Source organism: Oreochromis niloticus, linkage group LG23, assembly GCF_001858045.2.
Source record: "Oreochromis niloticus isolate F11D_XX linkage group LG23, O_niloticus_UMD_NMBU, whole genome shotgun sequence".
Classification (NCBI taxonomy): domain Eukaryota; kingdom Metazoa; phylum Chordata; class Actinopteri; order Cichliformes; family Cichlidae; genus Oreochromis; species Oreochromis niloticus.
Genome location: NC_031986.2, coordinates 44981213 through 45000520, shown reverse-complemented (window position 1 = coordinate 45000520; position 19308 = coordinate 44981213). Strand labels below are relative to the sequence as shown.

Genomic DNA, 19308 nt, shown 5'->3' with positions numbered 1-19308 from the left:
GCAACTTTAAAAACAGACTCAGCATCGCCTTTCTGTGTGTGATGCTGCCAGGTGACATTTCTCATCTCCTTCTTTTTGTTATTTTTTTATTATCAAATGGGAGAAAATGATGGTACACTTTTTTTCCTTTACCATACTTTCCAATAAATTTGTTCTAATTTCCTTTAGTTCTTCTTTTTCCTGCCTCCTATTTTTTTCTGAATTTTTACACATTGTTATTTTTACATAACGTCACAGAAAAACAAAATCATAGCAAAGAGCCATAAAAACAAACAAAAGTACAAACCCTGCCCTGGAGCATAAGGTTAGCGTGACTGTTGATGCATGGAGTCCATATGCAAGTCTGCCAGATAAGGAGTATACACACAGGGAATTATAGCAGGTACCATATGTGTATGCATGAGCATTGAGTGGCTGCTATTGATCTCCTGTGGTCTGCTGGGGGGATGTAAACACGGCGTCTTTCAACGAGAAGCTCTGCTCGATATGAACAGCCCTCAGTGACAGCTGCACACAAAACACGGCACGCGAGTCCTTCTTATCAAATCAGCAGAAACAACTACAGTGTGAGAGAGGCAGAGCTGTGAACGTGTAATACAAATTACATGCACAATAAGTACGTTTAAAAATGTGCATTCATGGTGGCTGAAGAAGCTGACGATATTCATATTTTAATGACCGAAGCAACACCAGCAGTCCTTGATTCACTTACTAAGAAATTATAAATAAACTCATGTTCAGCCAAACTCACAGCAGATAATCCGGCGTAAGCTTCGTTTGGAATGAGCTCAGATAATGTGCCACGCGCCAGATCTAAGACGAATATCGATTCAGTTCGAGCCGCACGGTGTGCCAACAACCCGTGAATAACCAACCATGGAGGACACTTGCACACTGAGCGCATCTGGTGGAGACTCCTCCGAGTGTGCTATGCTTAAATGTTTCCCCACTAATACCTTCCTGCGGGACATCGTTTCACGCAGGTGAGACTCTCAGAGCCTTCTCTTCCGAGGGAGGGTAAAGTCTCCAGCGGCTCATTCAAAGGCCGAGTCTGGCCCTTCTACGAATTTTTGTATGTGGACTCGGCACTCGCTCAGGAGATCGTTTAGGCTTTCATTCATCATTTTTTCCAATCAGATACGCCCACACAAGTAAATACATGCAGCAGAAAGTACAGTTAGGTTTTGGAGAGGCCAGTTTTTGAAATACACCAAACAGTGTTAAAGATTTACAACTGACAAGCAGGTTTTTTATTTACCAAAAAAAAAAAGTTTAATGAAAAGTTTTGTTATCTGCTGTTTCTTTGTTTAATATTCTGTTTGCCTTCGCAGGATTTCTCGCTTTGCTCTGCAGGTGAAGGTTTTCTGGCAGCTGAATCAGCCGTTTAAGTGCTGCATCACAACACTAGTGCTCTCAAACATCTGGCTCCCGTTATCACAGCTGTCACTTAGCTTTGCCACCACTGTGACACGCACACACATGCACGTACGCACACACAGCATCTGGCCCTGGCATGTTTTTTGCCACTCTACTCCTCCGGTTTCCCAAACTCATGTTTCTGGTAAAGGAGCATTTTAGTTCCAGCTCAGTCCTGTGGTGGGAAGCGTCTCCCTGAGGAAAATAAGCATGACTCGCTCCAGTGAAGACATCTGCCCTTTGAAAGCGAGCGTGGCTGTTTGAACAGCTGTCAGAGCACACCGTGCATCTCAGACCTTCCCTGATAAAACAGCGGCGAGCCTGGGAGGGGAAATCGACACAACGAAGACACTAAATGGACAGAAAAGGTGGCGGGTGGCAATGACACGCGAGGCAGGAGGGGAGAGGTACTGTGTACCCGCTTGCTTGTCTGAACTGACAAAGAAACATGAGAGGAAGCAAAACGCGTGGTCACCTGTACGCACTGCTGGAGACAGCGCCAAAAATTCCTGCAGATCTTTCTGCTGATGGAAAACACTGAGGAGGAATGCAATCTCACACAGGGAAAAGTCATTAGTTACTGTGTGTCATGTTCTGACAATATAAATGTTTTTGTATGTTTACAGGAAAGCTGACCAAAGGGAATTTGATCCAGTTTAAATATTCAGGTGTGCTGTGGAGCCACAAAGGGTCTGCAGTACTGTGAAAGCCTTAGAAAAGAAGCAAACTCTGCACTGATGAAAAAACTAAAGGTAGGATTTTATGGTCTGCTTCGTACTTCCGTGAGAGTGTCTGCTGGCGCTGTGCGAGCAGCAGACACTCTCGCACCCAAAGAAGATTTCAAGCTTAACACTTAAGACTTTTGGTCCTGAAGTGACTGTCTGTTACCCAGTCAAGAGGAACAAGTGTATGTCAGACTTAGAAAAGTGCTGGGAGCTCAATTGCATTAAGGCTCTTAGTTTGCCCGAGCTCCAATCTAATTGGATAAAGCTGGAAAAGCAGCTTCCAATGTGCATGAATCCATTTTTTTTCTTTGGCATAGAGATGCTCCTCATGTTCCAGTCGACCCCGTCTTTTGTCCTTGTCAACATTCCCCAAATGAGATTCCCAAAATCAGGAGGTAAGCACGCACGCACGAGCGCGCAGAACAAACATTGTCAGACAGACACACCTCTCACACCAGCACGCCGGCTGGCATCTCTTCTTTCCCTGTCCTTATTAAAATTCCATATTGAGATTCCTCGCTGCCACTCCGCCTCCCTGGCCCTGTCACTCAGCTACCAGCCAACGACAAAATCAGCAAGTTTGCACAAAGACGAGCACATATGCATAGAGACACACACACGGCACACAATCCAAACTTTTCTTAAGACAACTCGTCCCTGCTGCCGCCCTTTATGTGTGGGATGAAAGTTTCCTTTAGGTGATATGTATGAGAGCGCGTATCTCCCCCTCCTGCCTTTGCCCCCTCTCCATCTCACCCCCCACCCCCAGCTCCCTCTCATTGTCATTATTTTCGATGGTGTCCCCCTCTGATCTGCTGAGCCTTTGGGTGCTCTCTCCTCTCTCTCCTCTCTGGTCCCTTTCATCTGTCAGGCGCTCCCCTTTGGCGACCGCCACTGAGGGGGTTTGATTTCCCATCATGCCTAGCATTGCCTCCCCGACTCTGGCTCCTTCACTCCCTCCCCGCTGCCTCTGAGGCGAGTGTTGTGCCCCCGCGTCGTTGGGCAATTATCCCCGGGAGTAATGAGGAGCGTCTCTCCCTCTGCGGCACGCTGACTGACACCTCTCCCACTCATTTGTCAACAAATCAGACGGCTGGTGTGGGCGGCCATATTGAGCTGAGGGTTGTCGTAGGGAAGCTCAGGCTGAGGCGCATCGCCACGTCTCCCTCTCTCTTTTTCTGTATCCTCCTCCATCCCTTCCTCTCTATCTCTGCCACCTCGTTATCTCTGACAGGGTGTCATTCGTTCCAACTCTCACTCCTCCCGTGTTAACCCTCCACACGCTCCCATGTATTTGTGTTCCTCAGCCACCAAGAAAAATCTGACTTCCAACAGCCCTAATGGTCATATGTGGCTAATGATCACTAAGCTGAATAAGTGACACCGCTCAATTTATTTGTGTCAAAGCCGCTCGCAGCCTGCCGCTGTAAACACTTTGCCCGACTACATGCTGACGACTAAAGTGCAAAAGGGGGAAATGTTTTCAGATATGCCTTTACTCACAAAAGCTCCTTTCAATTTGTCACCTTTAGTGGATGCAGCTGCAGAGGATATGTTACCCTCATTGGCCCTGTCATGTCAGGGGCGAGCAAAGCCGCTGATGTGCTGGTTAAACGCTGCACAATTCACTGCATACTTTAAAGAAGCCCGACGAGTGACTGTGCTTTCTCTTTAGATACGAGCTGGGAGAATTGTGCAAACATAACAGTGCGTCGTGTGCGTCTCACTCACTGTGCTCTTTGCGCTCCTCGGGGCTCGATGAAGCCTCTCCATCAGACAGCAGGCCGGACATGGAGAACAGCTTCCTCCCTGACTCCTCCCCAGCTTTGAGGGAGCCTCCGAGGGAGCCAAAGTCAAACTCCTTCCCCTCCACCTCTGGAAAGCAGCTTTTCAGCCTCTTGGCGGGGGTGAAAGCAGACTGGTAACCCCCGGACTCCCTCTCATCTTGCGGCGAGGAGAAAGGCCGGAAGGCGCCCACACCGCTGTGGTTCAGCATGCCCAGGGTGGAGCAGTCCAGGTTTGGTGGGGTGAACTGTGGGTGCAGGTGGAGCAGGGAGGCCGGGAAGTCTCGGGACGAAAAGGTGCCTGATATGGGGCCCTGGCGCTGGTACATGGAGGTAAACGTGTAGGAGGCTGAAGGGAAGGGGAGGTGGAGGTCCTTCTCCACAGAGACGGGGACGCCGAAGGGCCTCGGCGCTTGGCAGGGGACAGAGGCGTCTCGGCCAGACTCTGCAGTGGAAGCTAGGACCATCAGGGCAGGGGACGCCAGTGGAGCTGGTAGGTAGGAGGGGCTGTCCATCTTGAAGGGGCGGTGGAGGTCCATTCACCTCCTTTATGCTGGTTCTGAGAAGACAAGGAGACAAAATGAGAGGAGAGAGAAAAGTGTTTGGATGAGACATTAGAAGAAATGATTCTCAGTCAAGAATGCTGACTCTTGTTAGGTGATTTAGGGTGAAAGAGAAAATTATTTCATTTTGCCAAATTTACAAGAAATTGTTTGATGGCCTCTTTAATGACAAGATCTTGATTTCTTCATTTTGTGAAATACACCCAGTTGCTTTTGTGAGGCATTTTTACAATTACAGGTTTCGACTAATTTCAGCAGAAAAAGGGGTTTGAGGAGGCCTACTGCGCCTGTAAATAATTACGACGGGAATAAATTGCCAATAAAACACACACGTAGCTGGAGCCTGCAAAGGATCATTTTGATAGCGAAGTCTAAGGGATTAAATTAGGGAAATCATGCAAACGCATTTGGGAAAGAGGACGATTCTTTTTTCACCTTCTTCTTTCAGTTGTAATGAACTGTTTGACTTAGTAAATGAAAAGAGAATAAATCAAGACAAATGTGTCCGGAATTAAATTCTAGGAATATTTTTGTTGCTGTTGTTTTTATTCTCTTTTGTTTTAAGGCACAAAAGTAATCTGTGCTGAAGCGCAAAAGACTGATCCACTGTAGTTATTGAGAAGGCAAAGTTTGAAAAAGTGCGCTTCATAAACCTATATGAAATGATAAGAGGCCTAAAACAGAAAAAACAGGTTTGGGAATCACTTTTTTTTTCTTACATCAGAAGCAAAACTATTCAGAAAATTTACCAAAAACAAAATAAAAGTTTGGACACTTATGAGGGACAAAAACGACTTAATTTTGTTTTTAAAAGAAAAAAAAAAAGTCGTCCCTAAATGAACAAACTGGCAAAATACCAACGAAATGTTGCAAATTACTGACGGTTTTTCAGCGCCTCGTACTTTCTGCTCGCGTCCAAGAGCGCAAGTCCAAATGTGACCCCGGTTTATCCCAGGAATTAGCCTCCTACCCTTTTTCAAGTCTTTACACGAGTGTGTTATAAAAGTGGGAGCTTTTTTCTCAGTAACGAAAGCTCACAAGTTCCCTCACTTTAGAAAAAACACACACAACAAAACCTCACACCCGCCAGAACACATGGCAATCGAAAAGCCAATTAAACCAATTAAACCAAATGAAGGCGTAATCACTCGTATTATCGCGAAGCATCAGTCAGTACTTACCGTGATGAAGTACTCGAAGCGAGATTTATTTCGCCGCCAACTCTCTCTCTCACTTTGCCTTTTTTCCAAGTTACAGTTAATTTCAAGGACGCGGCACTTTCTCCCGGTTACGCAGGAATGAGAGAGGGAAAAAAAGACATGCAGCTGCGGGCAGTGTTGGCTTTTTCGGTCCTCCTCCAGATGTTGTGAGTGTTTACGAGTTAAGGCTGAGATGTGGCGCGTAGCTGCTGTGTTCCTGGGCAGGATCGAGGCATCAGTGAGTGGACTGGCTGCGGGTCGGTCTGTCTCTGTTGGTCTGTGCGCTCTGTGTGACAATCCCCCCTCCACCCCCTCTCTTTCCACTTTACCCTGCCCTCTTTCTCTGTAGCCTCGTCCCCCCACCCCTCTCTCCTCCGCGCTCTCCCCCTGAGACACGCCGCGTGCGATGGACACATTCAATTTCTCGTCCTCGCTTAAGGTGAGTTACAGTGAAATTGAGTCAAAAGAAAAATGCACTTATCAGCTGCCCACAGAGTAGGGGTGGGGATAAGAAGAGAACTTTGTGGGATTAAAAGTGTCAGATTATATCTGCGAATATAGAATCAAACGTGGTAACTTTCACTGAAAACTCGTGAGTATCCTCAGTTATTGTCACTGCGATCTGTTCTGCACACCTGCGCTTCTTAACTCGCAGAGTCGAATCCACCACATCAATCTGAGTTTATGAAGGACATGCATGCACCAAAATTAAACTTTTCAGCTGCTTTTCAGTGCATTAGTGCTATATACTAAGTTCACCAACTCATCACTTTCTCTGTGCGCCCGCGCTCGCTCGCGCGCGCGTGTGTGGTGCCGCTGCTTTGAATGGCAGGTAAATGAGTTATCTGTTCCTCCGTGGCTCACTGAGCATGTACAGTCGCCAGCCTGTGTGATTGACACTTGGGAATATTCCCTTTTGATGAGACACAGTGCAAACCAATGGTATTATTTGTCACAGATAATCTGCTTTCAAGTCCAACACATTACGCACGGCGTAATATCTACATTATTCATATCTGATTTCCAGCACATTGTCAGAAAGAACAGCTCAGAGCGCCACAAATCAGCCCAAATCACTCTTAATTTGTTTTTATCGGTATTGGTATTGCTTAAAGACTTTTTGAAATAATGTAATTGAAATAATTCCTTATTCCCTCGAGCCAATCCAGAGGCTTTACACTGCTAATCTAATGTGACACGCAATTTCCGTCTCTCAGACGATTGCTTCCCCTCAGGTCCCTGTCTTTAATGAACAGCCATTTGGCTGTGAGCCTGTGTGCCTGCATTTGTATGTGCGTGTGTGTGTGTGTGTGTAATCAGAGAGCGAGACACAGTCCTGAGATAGGAAATGAGTGAATTGGGAATATCCCGGCCAAGAAGACACAAGGAAGAGGGTTGCGGGGAAACATAGCTTGAGATCAGTGGCTTCGCTGTACTAAATCAGCCTGAAAACACACCACATAATTGAGATGTAAAAATAAACACTGACTCTCTCGATGGCATTAGCCAAGAGTGAAGAGGGCCACCGTTTAGCCTGGACAGTTCAGCTGTCTCCTGCATCCTTAAAATGCTCCCAGAGATGAAGCTTGCCATGTGTACCACTTCCTTTCACACCTAAAGACAGCCGCTTGCTGAAGAGGTGGAGGGCCAGACAGCAGATGCAGACCTTTAAAGGGACACATAAACCAGAGTCCAGACCGACTCTGTCGCTGTGTTGCCCTCGGACCAGTACGGGAGCGTGCAACACGTGTTCCTCGTGCAAGGTCATTGCTCCACTTAGAGAGCTCCCTCTCATTCATTCGTTGTTTTTGGGGGGTTACACATGCCATCACACACCCGCACACGCCAGGGGTAAAGGCGAGGATTAAACGCAGAGGATTCCCAAACCGAATGACCTCCGTTTAATTGCAAATGGGTAATCAAAAGTCACCTTTTCAGGAAACCCCTCCTCTGTTGTTTGGCTAAGAAACACCAGAAATATCCTAATTTGCCAGCTGATCAGTGAACACGCGCTCCCCACGAGTGGCTGCATTGACATTACGATTATTATTTCTTCCCCGTTCCTCCAATTTGCCCCGTGTGCTAGTGGCCGTGGGTGGTGCGTAGTGGATGATGGGTGTGTGTCCTGCAGGCCCAGTGAAGTGTTAATGATGTCCCCGCTGCCTCAGCCAGGTTACGGCACAGGGGCCGTTAGCCGCCCAGGGTAAACTGCACGGCTCCCAGAATAAATTGCCACCCGAAGCCACGCAGGCTGGTCAGCCAGCCAATTACAGGCCTGCCCGCTCAGCTGAGGATGATGGGATGCGATGTTAATTGTAAGCTTTCATTTTCTGGCAGGAGGTGAGTCACTTGGCTGTCTTCTTGACTGTCGTACACACGCAGAGCATAACATCTTAATGCACGCAGTTTATGCTTAGACTTGGTGTGTGTGTGTGTGTGTGTGTGTGTGTGTGTGTGTGTGTGTGTGTGTGTGTGTGTGTGTGTGTGTGTCTTTTTGGTTCTGGTTTATGTGGTCATATTCATCTGCCCCATCTCGCTCCGGTTTTTTTCTTCCTTTAAAAGAAAATTGAGTTTTGAATCATTTACAAGCAGTTTTAATGGTATTTAAATGTTACAGCTTAGTTTCTGTGGTCTTCAGTGTAATTCCCAGCAAGTAAGAGATGAGATGAGGGGAATTAAATCAACATGATGAGAGTTCTTCACTTCTTTTATTAGGATGCCAGAGGTCATCTGTAGAGTCTTTTAACTTTCTCAATTGGAGTAGTGAACAGTAAATCGTCATGGTTTTATTTTTTTTACTCCGCTTTTCATATCAGTTGTTGTTGTTGTTGCTTTTTTTCTGGGGCACTGGATAAACTAAGTTACTGCTGTAATCATTCCCACAGACCAATTAGAGATAATTACTTTTTGCTGTGAGACTCACAATGTCCAATTACAGCAAAATGGCTTCAAAATTCATACAATGTTGCCAAATTAAAAGCAAAATGATATAAAAACGGGCCGAATGATTATTGTTTTGTTTTGGTGGGTGTACCTGCTGGTGAAGTTAAAGGAGAGCCGGGCACAATTCAAAGTCTCACCGACGGTAACGGGAAGAGCCCCGGCAGTATCAGCAGTGAAGATGAAGAGTGCTCAGTTCTCTGGAGTCAGTCGGGTAGTAGTTGTGCAGCCGAGTGCTACACTCTTCTCAGTATATCAACATAGAGACTGTCTGGTAGCAGTGCTATGGAGAGAGAGGTTAGCTACTATATTAACATACGGAGAGACAGCGCCAGAGCAGAGCAGTCTGCCAAAGACTAAGCAGTGGAAGTGAGACACAGAGGGGGCCATCGACCAGACAGCTACAAGATGGAGTGGAAGAGAACGTGTGAGAGATGAGCTGTCGAACATGTGACAATGTGTGTGTGTGTGTGACGGGTCCCCAAAGCAGCGTGTGAGCGTGAATGTGAGCAAGAATACAGAGAGGTGCATTATGGTCTCAATCATTGATTGCTTCCTCCCGAGGGGGCGGGCGTGAGCCCTCCGCCACACGTGTAAACACACGCAGCACTCGGCTGTACGTGTTCACATTCACACCAACGGTTTAAGAAACCCACAACTTCAGAAATGTGTCTCAGACACATAATGGCTTTTACTTGAACCTAGTTTTAGGAAGCGTGACGGTGATAAACTGAAGCAACAAGTTACCTGTGGGATGCGTCACTTTGATAGGTGTGGTGGGATACCAGGTGATGTAGGACTCATGAGTGACAGGAAGGACAAAAGGATTAGAAAAGAAAGAAAAAGTGACGCAGTGGTCAAAGGTCACGGTCCAGTAAAGGCTGCAGATGCAAACAGCAATAAGAAATAAGACTGTACAACAACACAGGTTACTTATTTACATCGTGCTTTCAAAGAAACGGAGATATTTGTATTTCTTACCTCCTGCAAAAAAATGCAAAAACCATTATAACCATATACAATGTTGATCATTTTGTTTGCAGTGCCAGGGAGAAATATATGTAACACTTTATTCAGAATACAGTCTATGACTAAATGCATTTAGTTACAGTTACAAGTTAAACGGGTCTTAATAAGCAGAATTACTACAGCTGATTTTCCATCTTCTGTCTCAGGGCCTCATAATTCTGAAACAAGTCGTCAAAGTTCCCACATATAAAAAAATAAATAAATAAACCCAGCAGAGTTAAACAGGCTGTTGTTTCATCGATGGAAATATTTAAATATCGCAGAAAGAATAAAATACAGATCGTCTGTTTGAGCAGTTGGAGGTAAACGGGCCTTTAAACAAGACTAACCAACAATGAAAACAGTCCAACCTAAATTTGCCAAAACAATTACAGCAGCTAAATTCAGAGTTTATTAAATACAATTAATTTTTTATTTATTTTATATATTTATTATTATTCTTACTATTAATTCATGATGTTTTACTCTAATTATTATCAACATACAGCCAGCACAATATTTATGTGAAACAACATCAAATATCTTATTTTTAATGTCGATACACCAAAATCTGCTAATCTATTGTTGGTCCATGCTGCTAATTATTCTCAGTACAGAGACTCAGTCTGTACTTCTATACACAGCAGACAGGTGAGCTATCAGAAAGTTACAGTGAGCCAGAATTACACGTGGAGCACGTTCAGTGTTTCATAAATAAACAACACAGATTACAGATTTCAGCCGATAATGACGAGTTCATTCTTTAGGTTTTCACCACGTTACAGAAACTGTGTGTCATTTCTTTCTCCTCCAGTACAACAGCCAGTAAATCCAAATGACTCAAACTGGGCACTGAAAATATCATTTTTATAACAACCACCAGCTTCAGCACTCCACTCACCCAGCTGATGGTTTAAAACAGGCAGCCTTGTACTCGTGCAGTTACACTCTTTACATCGACAGATTATATAAATGGATTACTCATCGTGTCTGCATTATTCATGAACTGCTGCCCAGCTGTCAACACTGAAGTTAAGTTGCTAAGCAGGTCCATTTAACAAACAAACTAAGCTGAGATGGGCGAATTTACGAATAATAAGATGTGTTATTCTCAACAATAAATATCAGGGAATGTTTTCAGTTTCACCCGGGAATCATAATCCTTTGGTATGGAAGCTCCCTGCCTGCTGTGTGCATTTCCTATTTTCTGGTCAACTTTACTTAAACGCGGTTTGAAAACTAAAAATTCAAAGAGCTGAATTGGAGCTTGTTTAGCTTCCTGATTTTGGAAAAACAGAAGGTCAAGAAAAAAATGGACGTTCGTCTTATTTGTCAGACAAAACATCACAATTAGAGTGATTTCTGGGGTCGGTCTACTTTTGGTGGCAGATTGGGACAATTTAACAAACATGGACGATGAATGCTCTGGAAAGGCCAACTGATCCTGCTGTTTGCTTTTCATGTCTTTAGCCCTCTGGAAAACAGAACACCTTTTAACACTGTTTCAAACCCGTCTCGAGTGGCTGCGCCTGGATTTTCTGTCCATTTTTTGGTCATAATCTTTCCACCTTTTTAATTTTTTTGATTTTAAAGCCATGTTCTCTGTAATCCAGGTGAGACTCAAAGGTGAAAAGGAAACAATGGAAAAGTGTAAAACCTTTTGCAAACAGTACAGAGCGCTGTCAGCCGGTGTCCTCAGCCCTCCACCACTTCAGTCTGCACACATAAATACAACACTGCCCACCACCAAACATCACACCCTTTCCCCTCCCCTCACTCTGCACCCAGGCCCCGTCCTCGCTCCTCTCTCACCGCCATGAGGCTGACACTAATGTGACACTCTGGAAAATAATTACCAACAAACGCACTGCTGACTGCAAACAGCTCGCTCCCCTCAGTGGACTGTCACTAGTCATTAGTCTGAACCCTGGGTGAGGACAGGACCACAGAAATGGGGGTCGGGGGTGGGTGGGGGGTTAGGCGATGAGGAGGAACATACCACGTGAAGAAGAAGAAGGAAATAAAGAGGAAGAAGGGAGATCCGACAGGTAAGATGGAAATAATCTGCTTTGCAGGTGTAAAACCTGATAAACAGAGTTGTGAGTTTGAGCGTCCTATTGTTTTGGCCCAGTCTTTATCATTTGCCCCCTCTGCTGGTTTATATTATATTAACTGTGGCCCAGTAGAAACACCTGGCCCAGTTTGTCCTTTATACTGAGAGCTCAGTATGCTGCCTCTACAGTGCTGAACCCTGATTTTCTACAACAGGCAGCAGGTTATTGTCGTTGTTGCTCCCAGTGTCCCCCGTGACAGGAGCTGGTTACACTGTGCAAAGAAGAGTGCTACAGTACTGGAAAGGGTCACTTCTAACAGGAAAGGAGATGACACAGTCAGGGAAGGTGAAGCACCGCAGGGCCTGTGGTGTAATGACTGTGAGAGGTGGGCGGATCGATCCACACATCCACAGTATCGATGCTGGTATTGGTATCGGATCAATGCTAACGCCATAGGCTCGATTCTTTGTTTGTCTTTAAGTTCAGTGGATAATTCTTTTTTTGGAAATGAAAAAAAAAACTATGAAACATTTTTTAAATAGCCCATAATACATTTAAACTCAAAGCGCAGACGCCGCGTTTAAATTCCAGAAAACGTTTTTAAAAGAAGCTGAAAGGTTTCGTTGTGTTCACTAATTATTGTGGAACGAATCGCAGCCGTTTGATGATGATTCATCACGGAAATGATGACACACTGCTCGCTGTAAGGTCAAAGTATCACCCGCCCCATATTTACTTGTATTGACTCAATACCAACATTTACAGTATCACAGAGCACTAATGACTATCATGCTTTAATATAACAGTTATTTTCATACAGTGATACTAATTTGGATTCATGTTGATAAAATGCACAAAACCCTGAAATATATACAATATAATAATTATTATGTTTCTATATGTATCATTTAATATGTTGTCTTGCTCTCAGTTTAGCGGAGACTGAGAAGATTGTGACGAGCATTTGGTTTGATTTTGTGCTCAGATTTGAATATAAAGTGATGCATTTTCACTGCGCTGTCCACGTTTATTTATCCTGCATGAAAAACACAGTAAAGACACCTTTGCATTATTATGTGTAAGCGTACCTGGATGATCTCAGCGGCTCTACATCTTTTCTGAAGAAAGTGAAGAAAAAAACCCAAATTCCAACACTCGCAGTTAGAAAACAGAGAAATCTGTGGTCCAGGTAAGCAAATAGTTTAAATAAAGAAAGGCTGCTCAGCCTGAAAACTGTTCAAGGTGGCAGCAATTCCAACACAATTATCCAAATGCCACAGGGTACATCAATTCTTTGAACACCGACCCCCCTCCTGAAGACTGTTATTTGAGTTGCCTTAGGGGGCAACCGTGCCAGAGAGAGATTAAAATTTTTTACAGCTTCCACAATGGCCAATATTAAAATGTCTCGATACATCTGCCTGGCTATTTTGATTGGTAACTTAACCCCTGACTCCTGAGCAAAAAAAGACCCATTCTCGGTGCTATTGTCGCCAGGCTGGAGTCTAATTCTTGTATGATTCAGGCTAATGAGGCAGTAATAGGTCCTCTGTGTGTGTGTGTGTGTGTGTGTGGATGAGAAGGTTATTACAGTGTACTGGAGACATGAGCAGGAGGAGGGCCTCTCTGAAGTAGGGATGAAGGGTTCTTATTGTACAATAATTGGAGGGTGGGTTTAATCTGTGAGGAAGAAATGGTTTGCCCTCTTTAAAATATAGCAAAGGTGCTCGTTGTTAGTCTTTTTCTATACAAACAGGCACACTGGACTGAAGCAAGCGCCCCTGATTCAGTTCAATGTCAGTCACAGAAAGCAGGAGACGAGGAGTTGGAAGGAAAGTGAAAGTGTGTCTGTCTCTGTGTCATCAAGCCAATGGCTTCATCCAGCCTTATCCTGAACCATGAAACCATAGTGCATGACACCCTTCTATGCTCTGCACAGATATGGCTATTCACTGTTAGCACAGAGATTTGACAAGCCAGACTGATCTCACTCAACAGCCTGGGTCAAATGGATGACTGTCACAGTCTTTTTTTATCTGTACCCCCCCCCCATCCTCTGTTCCACTTTGCACACCCTCATCTTTACTCCTCACTTGCTGCCAATCTCCCAACTTTGCCTGTTCAAATTGACAAATTCAACCAGCTACAAGAGAATAAATGGAATAGAGAGAAGAGAGCCCTGAAGGGGATAATCTTTCCGGAGGGAAAGATCTGGTTGACTGGGAGACAGGTGAGCGCCTTCATCTGTTATTCACAATGTAAACAGTCAGATGTAAATGTTTCTCACAACAGTACAAACACTGTCAAACGATAAATCTCCAGAATGTAACAGGATATGTTCCTGTTTTTAAAGAAAGTCCGAACTCTTCTGTCCTCTGAGAGCAGTCTGCGTGCTCAGCATTCGCCTTCTTGCCACCAGCTGTGCAAAGTGCACGTTTTGTTTCAGTCTTCAGCAGATGGGCAGTAATACGTAATCTGATTACTTTTTTCAAGGAATGAGTAATGTAAGGGATTAGTATTGCAAAAAAGTAATTAGATTACTGTTACTTTCCCATAAGCATGCTGCGTTACTGCGTTACTAAACAGTTGTGATTTTGTTTGTAAGAGTGTCTCGTGACGATGACGTACGAGCGTGCGGTGTCCGTGGTAACAGACGTGTGCAGTTCAACAATGGATAACATGGAGTGATGGAGAGAGTACGACCATGCAGCGTTTAAAGCGTGAAAGTACTCACATTACTTTGAGTTCGATTCTGTGACACAAACATCAGCGTCCGCTGTTCACTCTGCGTGGGAAGAAAACTTCTTTCTACAGCGAAAAATTAAACTTCAAATCTGAGCGAGCAGCGAGCATGCCGCCACAGGAACGTGACATTCACAGAGAAACCCCCGGATCCCCCCACTGACATGACCGCTGTGGGCAAACCTCCACCCGGAGGTGGTGACAACAGGTGACAATAGATTTAAGAGCCGCTGAATCTGTGCTGGAATATGCAGAACATAGGTTTAAATGTCAAACACATCTCTTCAAGTCAAAGACTGTTGCATATAATTAAATGTTTTGCTTATTGCAATATGCATAAAATTTAAAAAATAAAACTAATAAAACAATTTTTAGAAAGAGGCTTTCCATTTGATTCAATTTATATGAAGGATTATGCAGAAAAAATAGAAAGACTGGGCTGAAAGGTCTGTTGCTTTATTACCTATTCATGTTGTGTATCGTGCTTTTAAAAAGTAACTAAGTAACTAATTACTTTTGAAAATAAATAATCAATAAAGTAACAGGATTACTTTTTGGAGAATTAATCAGTAAGTAGTTACTAATTACTTTTTTCAAGTAACTTGACCAACACTGGTCTTCAGAGGACAGACATAGTGTACCTGATGGTTTCCATGATCACACCAGTCGAAGACTTAAAGAGCCGCAAAAAGACCCGGTGCGGACACTTGGTAATACTGCGGAGGGTAAAAGGTGCAGAGACAGAACACATAATCGCTTTTCACTCTGTTTTTTTACAAGCTTTCAAGGATGGATCACGTCATAAAGCGATTGTCGAAACCTTTAATTTTCTGTGAGCCAGCGGAGGTCTGGACACTGACCGCGGCCCACAATAAACGATTCAGCCGCGGAGCTCAAATTTATCTTGAGTTATGTCAGCAGATTGACTGAATGTGAAAACACCGGAAACACAATTTAAATTGCACTTACTTTACATGAGACATCGCTGGCTGTTCATCCGTCCTGCAGTTGGTTCATTAAATGTGTTTCCACAATGCATTCGTGCTTCTTTACACTAGAAGAAAAAAACTGTTATGACGAAATTGTAACAAATTAGCTACACGTGGTCCCGGAAATAAAATGAGTTTGACACAAAAATGTTTACGTTTTTCCTGAAAATACCTTCGAGCCGAACCTAATAAGATCCAGCTCACAGGTGAATGCAGACTGCAGTTTTCCACGTATGTAAATGGAAACCTCGGAGTCAAAAGTGTTTGTCTCGTTTTAGTTGTTTTTTGTTTAGATCCTCGTTTACTTTGAAGGTTGGGGTCTTCCTGTTCTTGTTCCTGTTCTTCCTGCCCCGCCCTGTTTCACCTGTGCCTTCTTCTTCTTTGTTTTTTTCCTAGTGTTCCCCGAGATTTTCTTTGTTTGCTTTACTTTCATGAAACAGAGTGTAGAGAAGAAGTGGACATAAAAATGCAGACTTTGGGGAGAAGGAGAGTCTTCAACCTTGGGCCGACATCTCACCAGGCCAGGGTGTGGACAAGCAGAAGAGCCCAGAGTGCGGGGGTCGGCCAGAGATGGAGCAAGGAAAGGAGACCTCTCAAGAGGTCATCACGGAGAGGGAACAAGGCGGATGAACCTCTCGGGAGTGTGAGGAGGAGGCAGCAGGAAACATCTTGAATAAGAAATTCAGTGTACAAAACCACAAGTCATGACAGTTAAAAGGCTTTTTGTGTTTTGAGTCCTGTGTTAAATTAAAATTCTAGTAAGTAACTGCTTTTTAATATAATGTAAGAATGAAAAAGCACAGCATTCACCTCTGTGGAGCAGAGTGTTTTAGTCATTAGCATCACTAAAACACGGTTAAGAACGACATGATGACCTGCCATGGATGTTTCACTCTCCCTCATTTCATACCCTCGAAAAACAGCTATGATCCTGTAATGTTCAGTAATGTAAGTAGCTTCTTCTAGAGCTGTGGGACAGATGTTCATACATGTTCTCCTGGTCTGTTCCACCTCTCCGTGTACCTCTAAGGCCCTGGAGGCACTTTCACGCAGCCTGTGGTTTTGTGCATGAAAATCGTAATCACCACACCGTCCTCAGCCCCAGCTGCTCACACACACACACACACAGTGTATTGTGTGCTCACACACACACACGCGCACACACAGTGTATTGTGCGTTCAGTCAGGAAAAGGTCTCTCAGTCGTGCTCTGTGAGTGGCCTCTGCTCAAACAGATCAATAGACACTGGCACGTCCCTCCACCAACCAAGAGAAAACAATTAAAAGCCATCGATCCTGTGCCAGGCTCCTCCATGAATATGCATGTGTCCTTGACCTTCCCTTGGAAAGGAGAAGAGAGAGCGAGATAGACAGACAGGTGTAGGAAATCTCACTCATAACCCTCCCTCGGCTGTGGGAGTATTTTCTGTTGCCCTGTGCTTTTCTTTTCCACTTTTCTTGGGCTTACTTCAAGCAAACCGTCTCAGTAAAGCTTGTTGCTCTTTTAGGAGCCAGTTTTAGGCACAGATTGCTCTTTTCTTTAGCTGCGTCGAGACCAGAGATCAAGTGGTCCCACAACAACTGTCCCCTCCAGCTCTCCCGCTGCCTCTTTTCTAATTACAGATGTGTGACATGCACATGGGGACGTCTCCATGTTAGCACATCATCGTGCCTGTCCTGACACATCCTGTGGTCACAACAGCAGAGGCTGCAGGGGACAGCCCTGCCCTGTCCCCCGTCACTGGGGATTAGCATTAGCATGCTAACAGGACCCCCAGGGGACCATCGTGCAAAGGGTCATGTTGACAACTGTCAACAGCCTGCTTTAATTAGCTGAGCTGTTGGTAAGGCTAATCCTACATTTAAATGTCCCTCCCTGAGAACGTATCGTGCACGGTTTCATAGCAAAATAACATTTTGTGTTTTCATTGGTTGTAACTGGGAAGATGTGGGCACAACCGGTGCTGCAATTCAGCATAAAAATACAACTGTTTTCCCCCCACATCTCCTCTAATCCATCATTCATCATCAGTTCCCACTCTCTCCTGACCCAGCCACCTTTACGTTTGCTCTAATATTGAACGTCAGGAGCCAGCAATGCGAGCGCTGACATATCACACCGGCTGGCTCCAGACCTGACAGTATCAAGTCGACGTTGTCATAGGCCTGGAGACAAGGTGAGAGTGAGTGTGTGAGAGGTAGAGTGTGTCGTCAGTCAGACAGTGCATTATCCAGCTGTTCTGTGGCTGTCTACCTTTTTCTGTGGTGGGGTAATGGGAGTGTCACACAATAGCAGACAGCTGGAGTCTCACTATTCAGCTGAGAGGCCACATCCATATACACTTACTGCCAGCGCTGCCGAGGCTGTCCCGTCTGCCCCACAATGACTGTCAGCGGCAGCCCGGGCTGCTGGCTGGCGTGACTGTCAGCGATTGGTCACAAAGCATTTACCTTCTGACAGAATTGCAATTAGTCCAGGGAATGCTGTTACTGGGAGAAAGAAAAAGAGAGACAGAGGGGAACCAGAGGGGGGGAGGCTTGAGGGACAGGTATAGGAAAAGTGAGAGGGAAAGGACACGTGGATGGAGAGTGAGAGGTGGGTAGATAAAGAGGAGAAAAGGTGTATTTGGGGGTGGCGGGGAAAGTTAGAAGAGATGTAGAGACAGCAGCAATAGAGAGTGAGAGGTGAGTAGATAGAGGAAGGTATAAGAGGAGCGTGAGGCATTTGATCTGTGGAGCACCCCCCACCCCCCGGTTGTGTACGTGCAGGAGACTGGCTCGCAGCATGAGGGGAGTGCGTCTGTCTGTCAGTGGCCCAGTTCAACACACATTTGCTTAGTGGCACAACCCTAATGAATGTGCCCAGTCACATCACCTTGTCACCAGCTCAGAGCCAGTGCTGATGACCTTCTGAAATAAACAGCCTGTGCTTTGCATGGAAGAGTGAAGTAGAGATTTCCCCCCACTGTCTCTGTGGTTGTGATTCTTAACACAAGCACAAGCATCTGGACTGAAGGAATCTGTGGTAGCCACAGAGTCATGTGACCACGTAACACACTGCAGCCTCACACAAAGCCAGAGCGGAGCTGCCTTCTCTCAAACTCTTCACCATCCACTAATGACCTCCCTCTCTTTCTCTACAAGCAAGCAGCGCTCCCCTCTCGCCTCGCACTCCGCATCCCTCTCCATCCCACGCAGTCTTTGTGTGTGTGCTTTCTGTCTGATAAGAGAGTGGCAGGGGCTCCTCCCTGGCCCCTAAGGGAGAGACGGAGCGTGACCGAAACTGTAGTCCCAAACCAAACACGAGTGGAAATTGCTCTATGGGCCAGGATCAATAGTGAATTAGCCAGTAGGCTGGTTCTATGGAGGGCTGCTCAGATCTGATCTGATGATCCATAGTAAAAGGCCGTGTGGGGAGATGTGAGGCAAACTGCAGAGGCAAAGAAGCTTTTGGGTCTAGTGGTGACCAACTCGTACTGAAGTTTCTCCAGAAGAAATGTATGGAGAGCTACATGACTGCCATAATTTCAGAGCTTTAGAAATGATGACTTGTTTCCTGTGGAAGCACCGGAGGGACGGGCTGATGTGATTCTAGAACCACTGGGCTCATCTAAGAAGGAGGTTGGGGTAGATGGTTGGGTCAGGAAATGCTTTTTTTGTCCTGGTAGGAAGAAGATGTGAGAAAGCCTAACGTCAGACTGTGTCATGACCAATTTCTCCGAACACTGTCTGGAGTTTATGTGTGAAAATAGTTCTTGAGTAAAGACAAAACAATCAAACTAAAAGGTGGAGACGCTGAGCTTGACACCCCGTGTGTTTGTCAAGCACCAATAATGTGAGAGCTAAAATCCATCCATCCAGCTCAGGGTCACAGGGCGAGTGGCTCAGT

General features: G+C 45.1%; 1 protein-coding gene across 6 annotated transcripts in view; it reads right to left on the bottom strand.

Annotated features, from left to right (window-relative positions):
- The window catches only part of rnf220b (ring finger protein 220b), a 31276-nt gene extending 22489 nt beyond the window's left edge, over nucleotides 1–8787 (bottom strand). For 3 of the 6 annotated variants that reach the window (XM_013266412.3, XM_025902639.1, XM_025902640.1), the window contains exons 1-2: nucleotides 5670–6015; nucleotides 3873–4484 (exon numbers count right to left, since the gene is read on the bottom strand). In XM_013266412.3, coding sequence (XP_013121866.1) covers nucleotides 3873–4464 — 592 coding nt within the window. In that variant the 5' untranslated portion in view covers nucleotides 4465–4484; nucleotides 5670–6015. Of the gene's footprint in view, nucleotides 1–3872; nucleotides 4485–5370; nucleotides 5576–5669; nucleotides 6016–8721 lie in introns of those variants that run through there. The other 3 variants (XM_025902638.1, XM_025902636.1, XM_025902637.1) reach the window with 3 other exon arrangements.
- Nucleotides 8788–19308: the final 10521 nt, after the last annotated feature.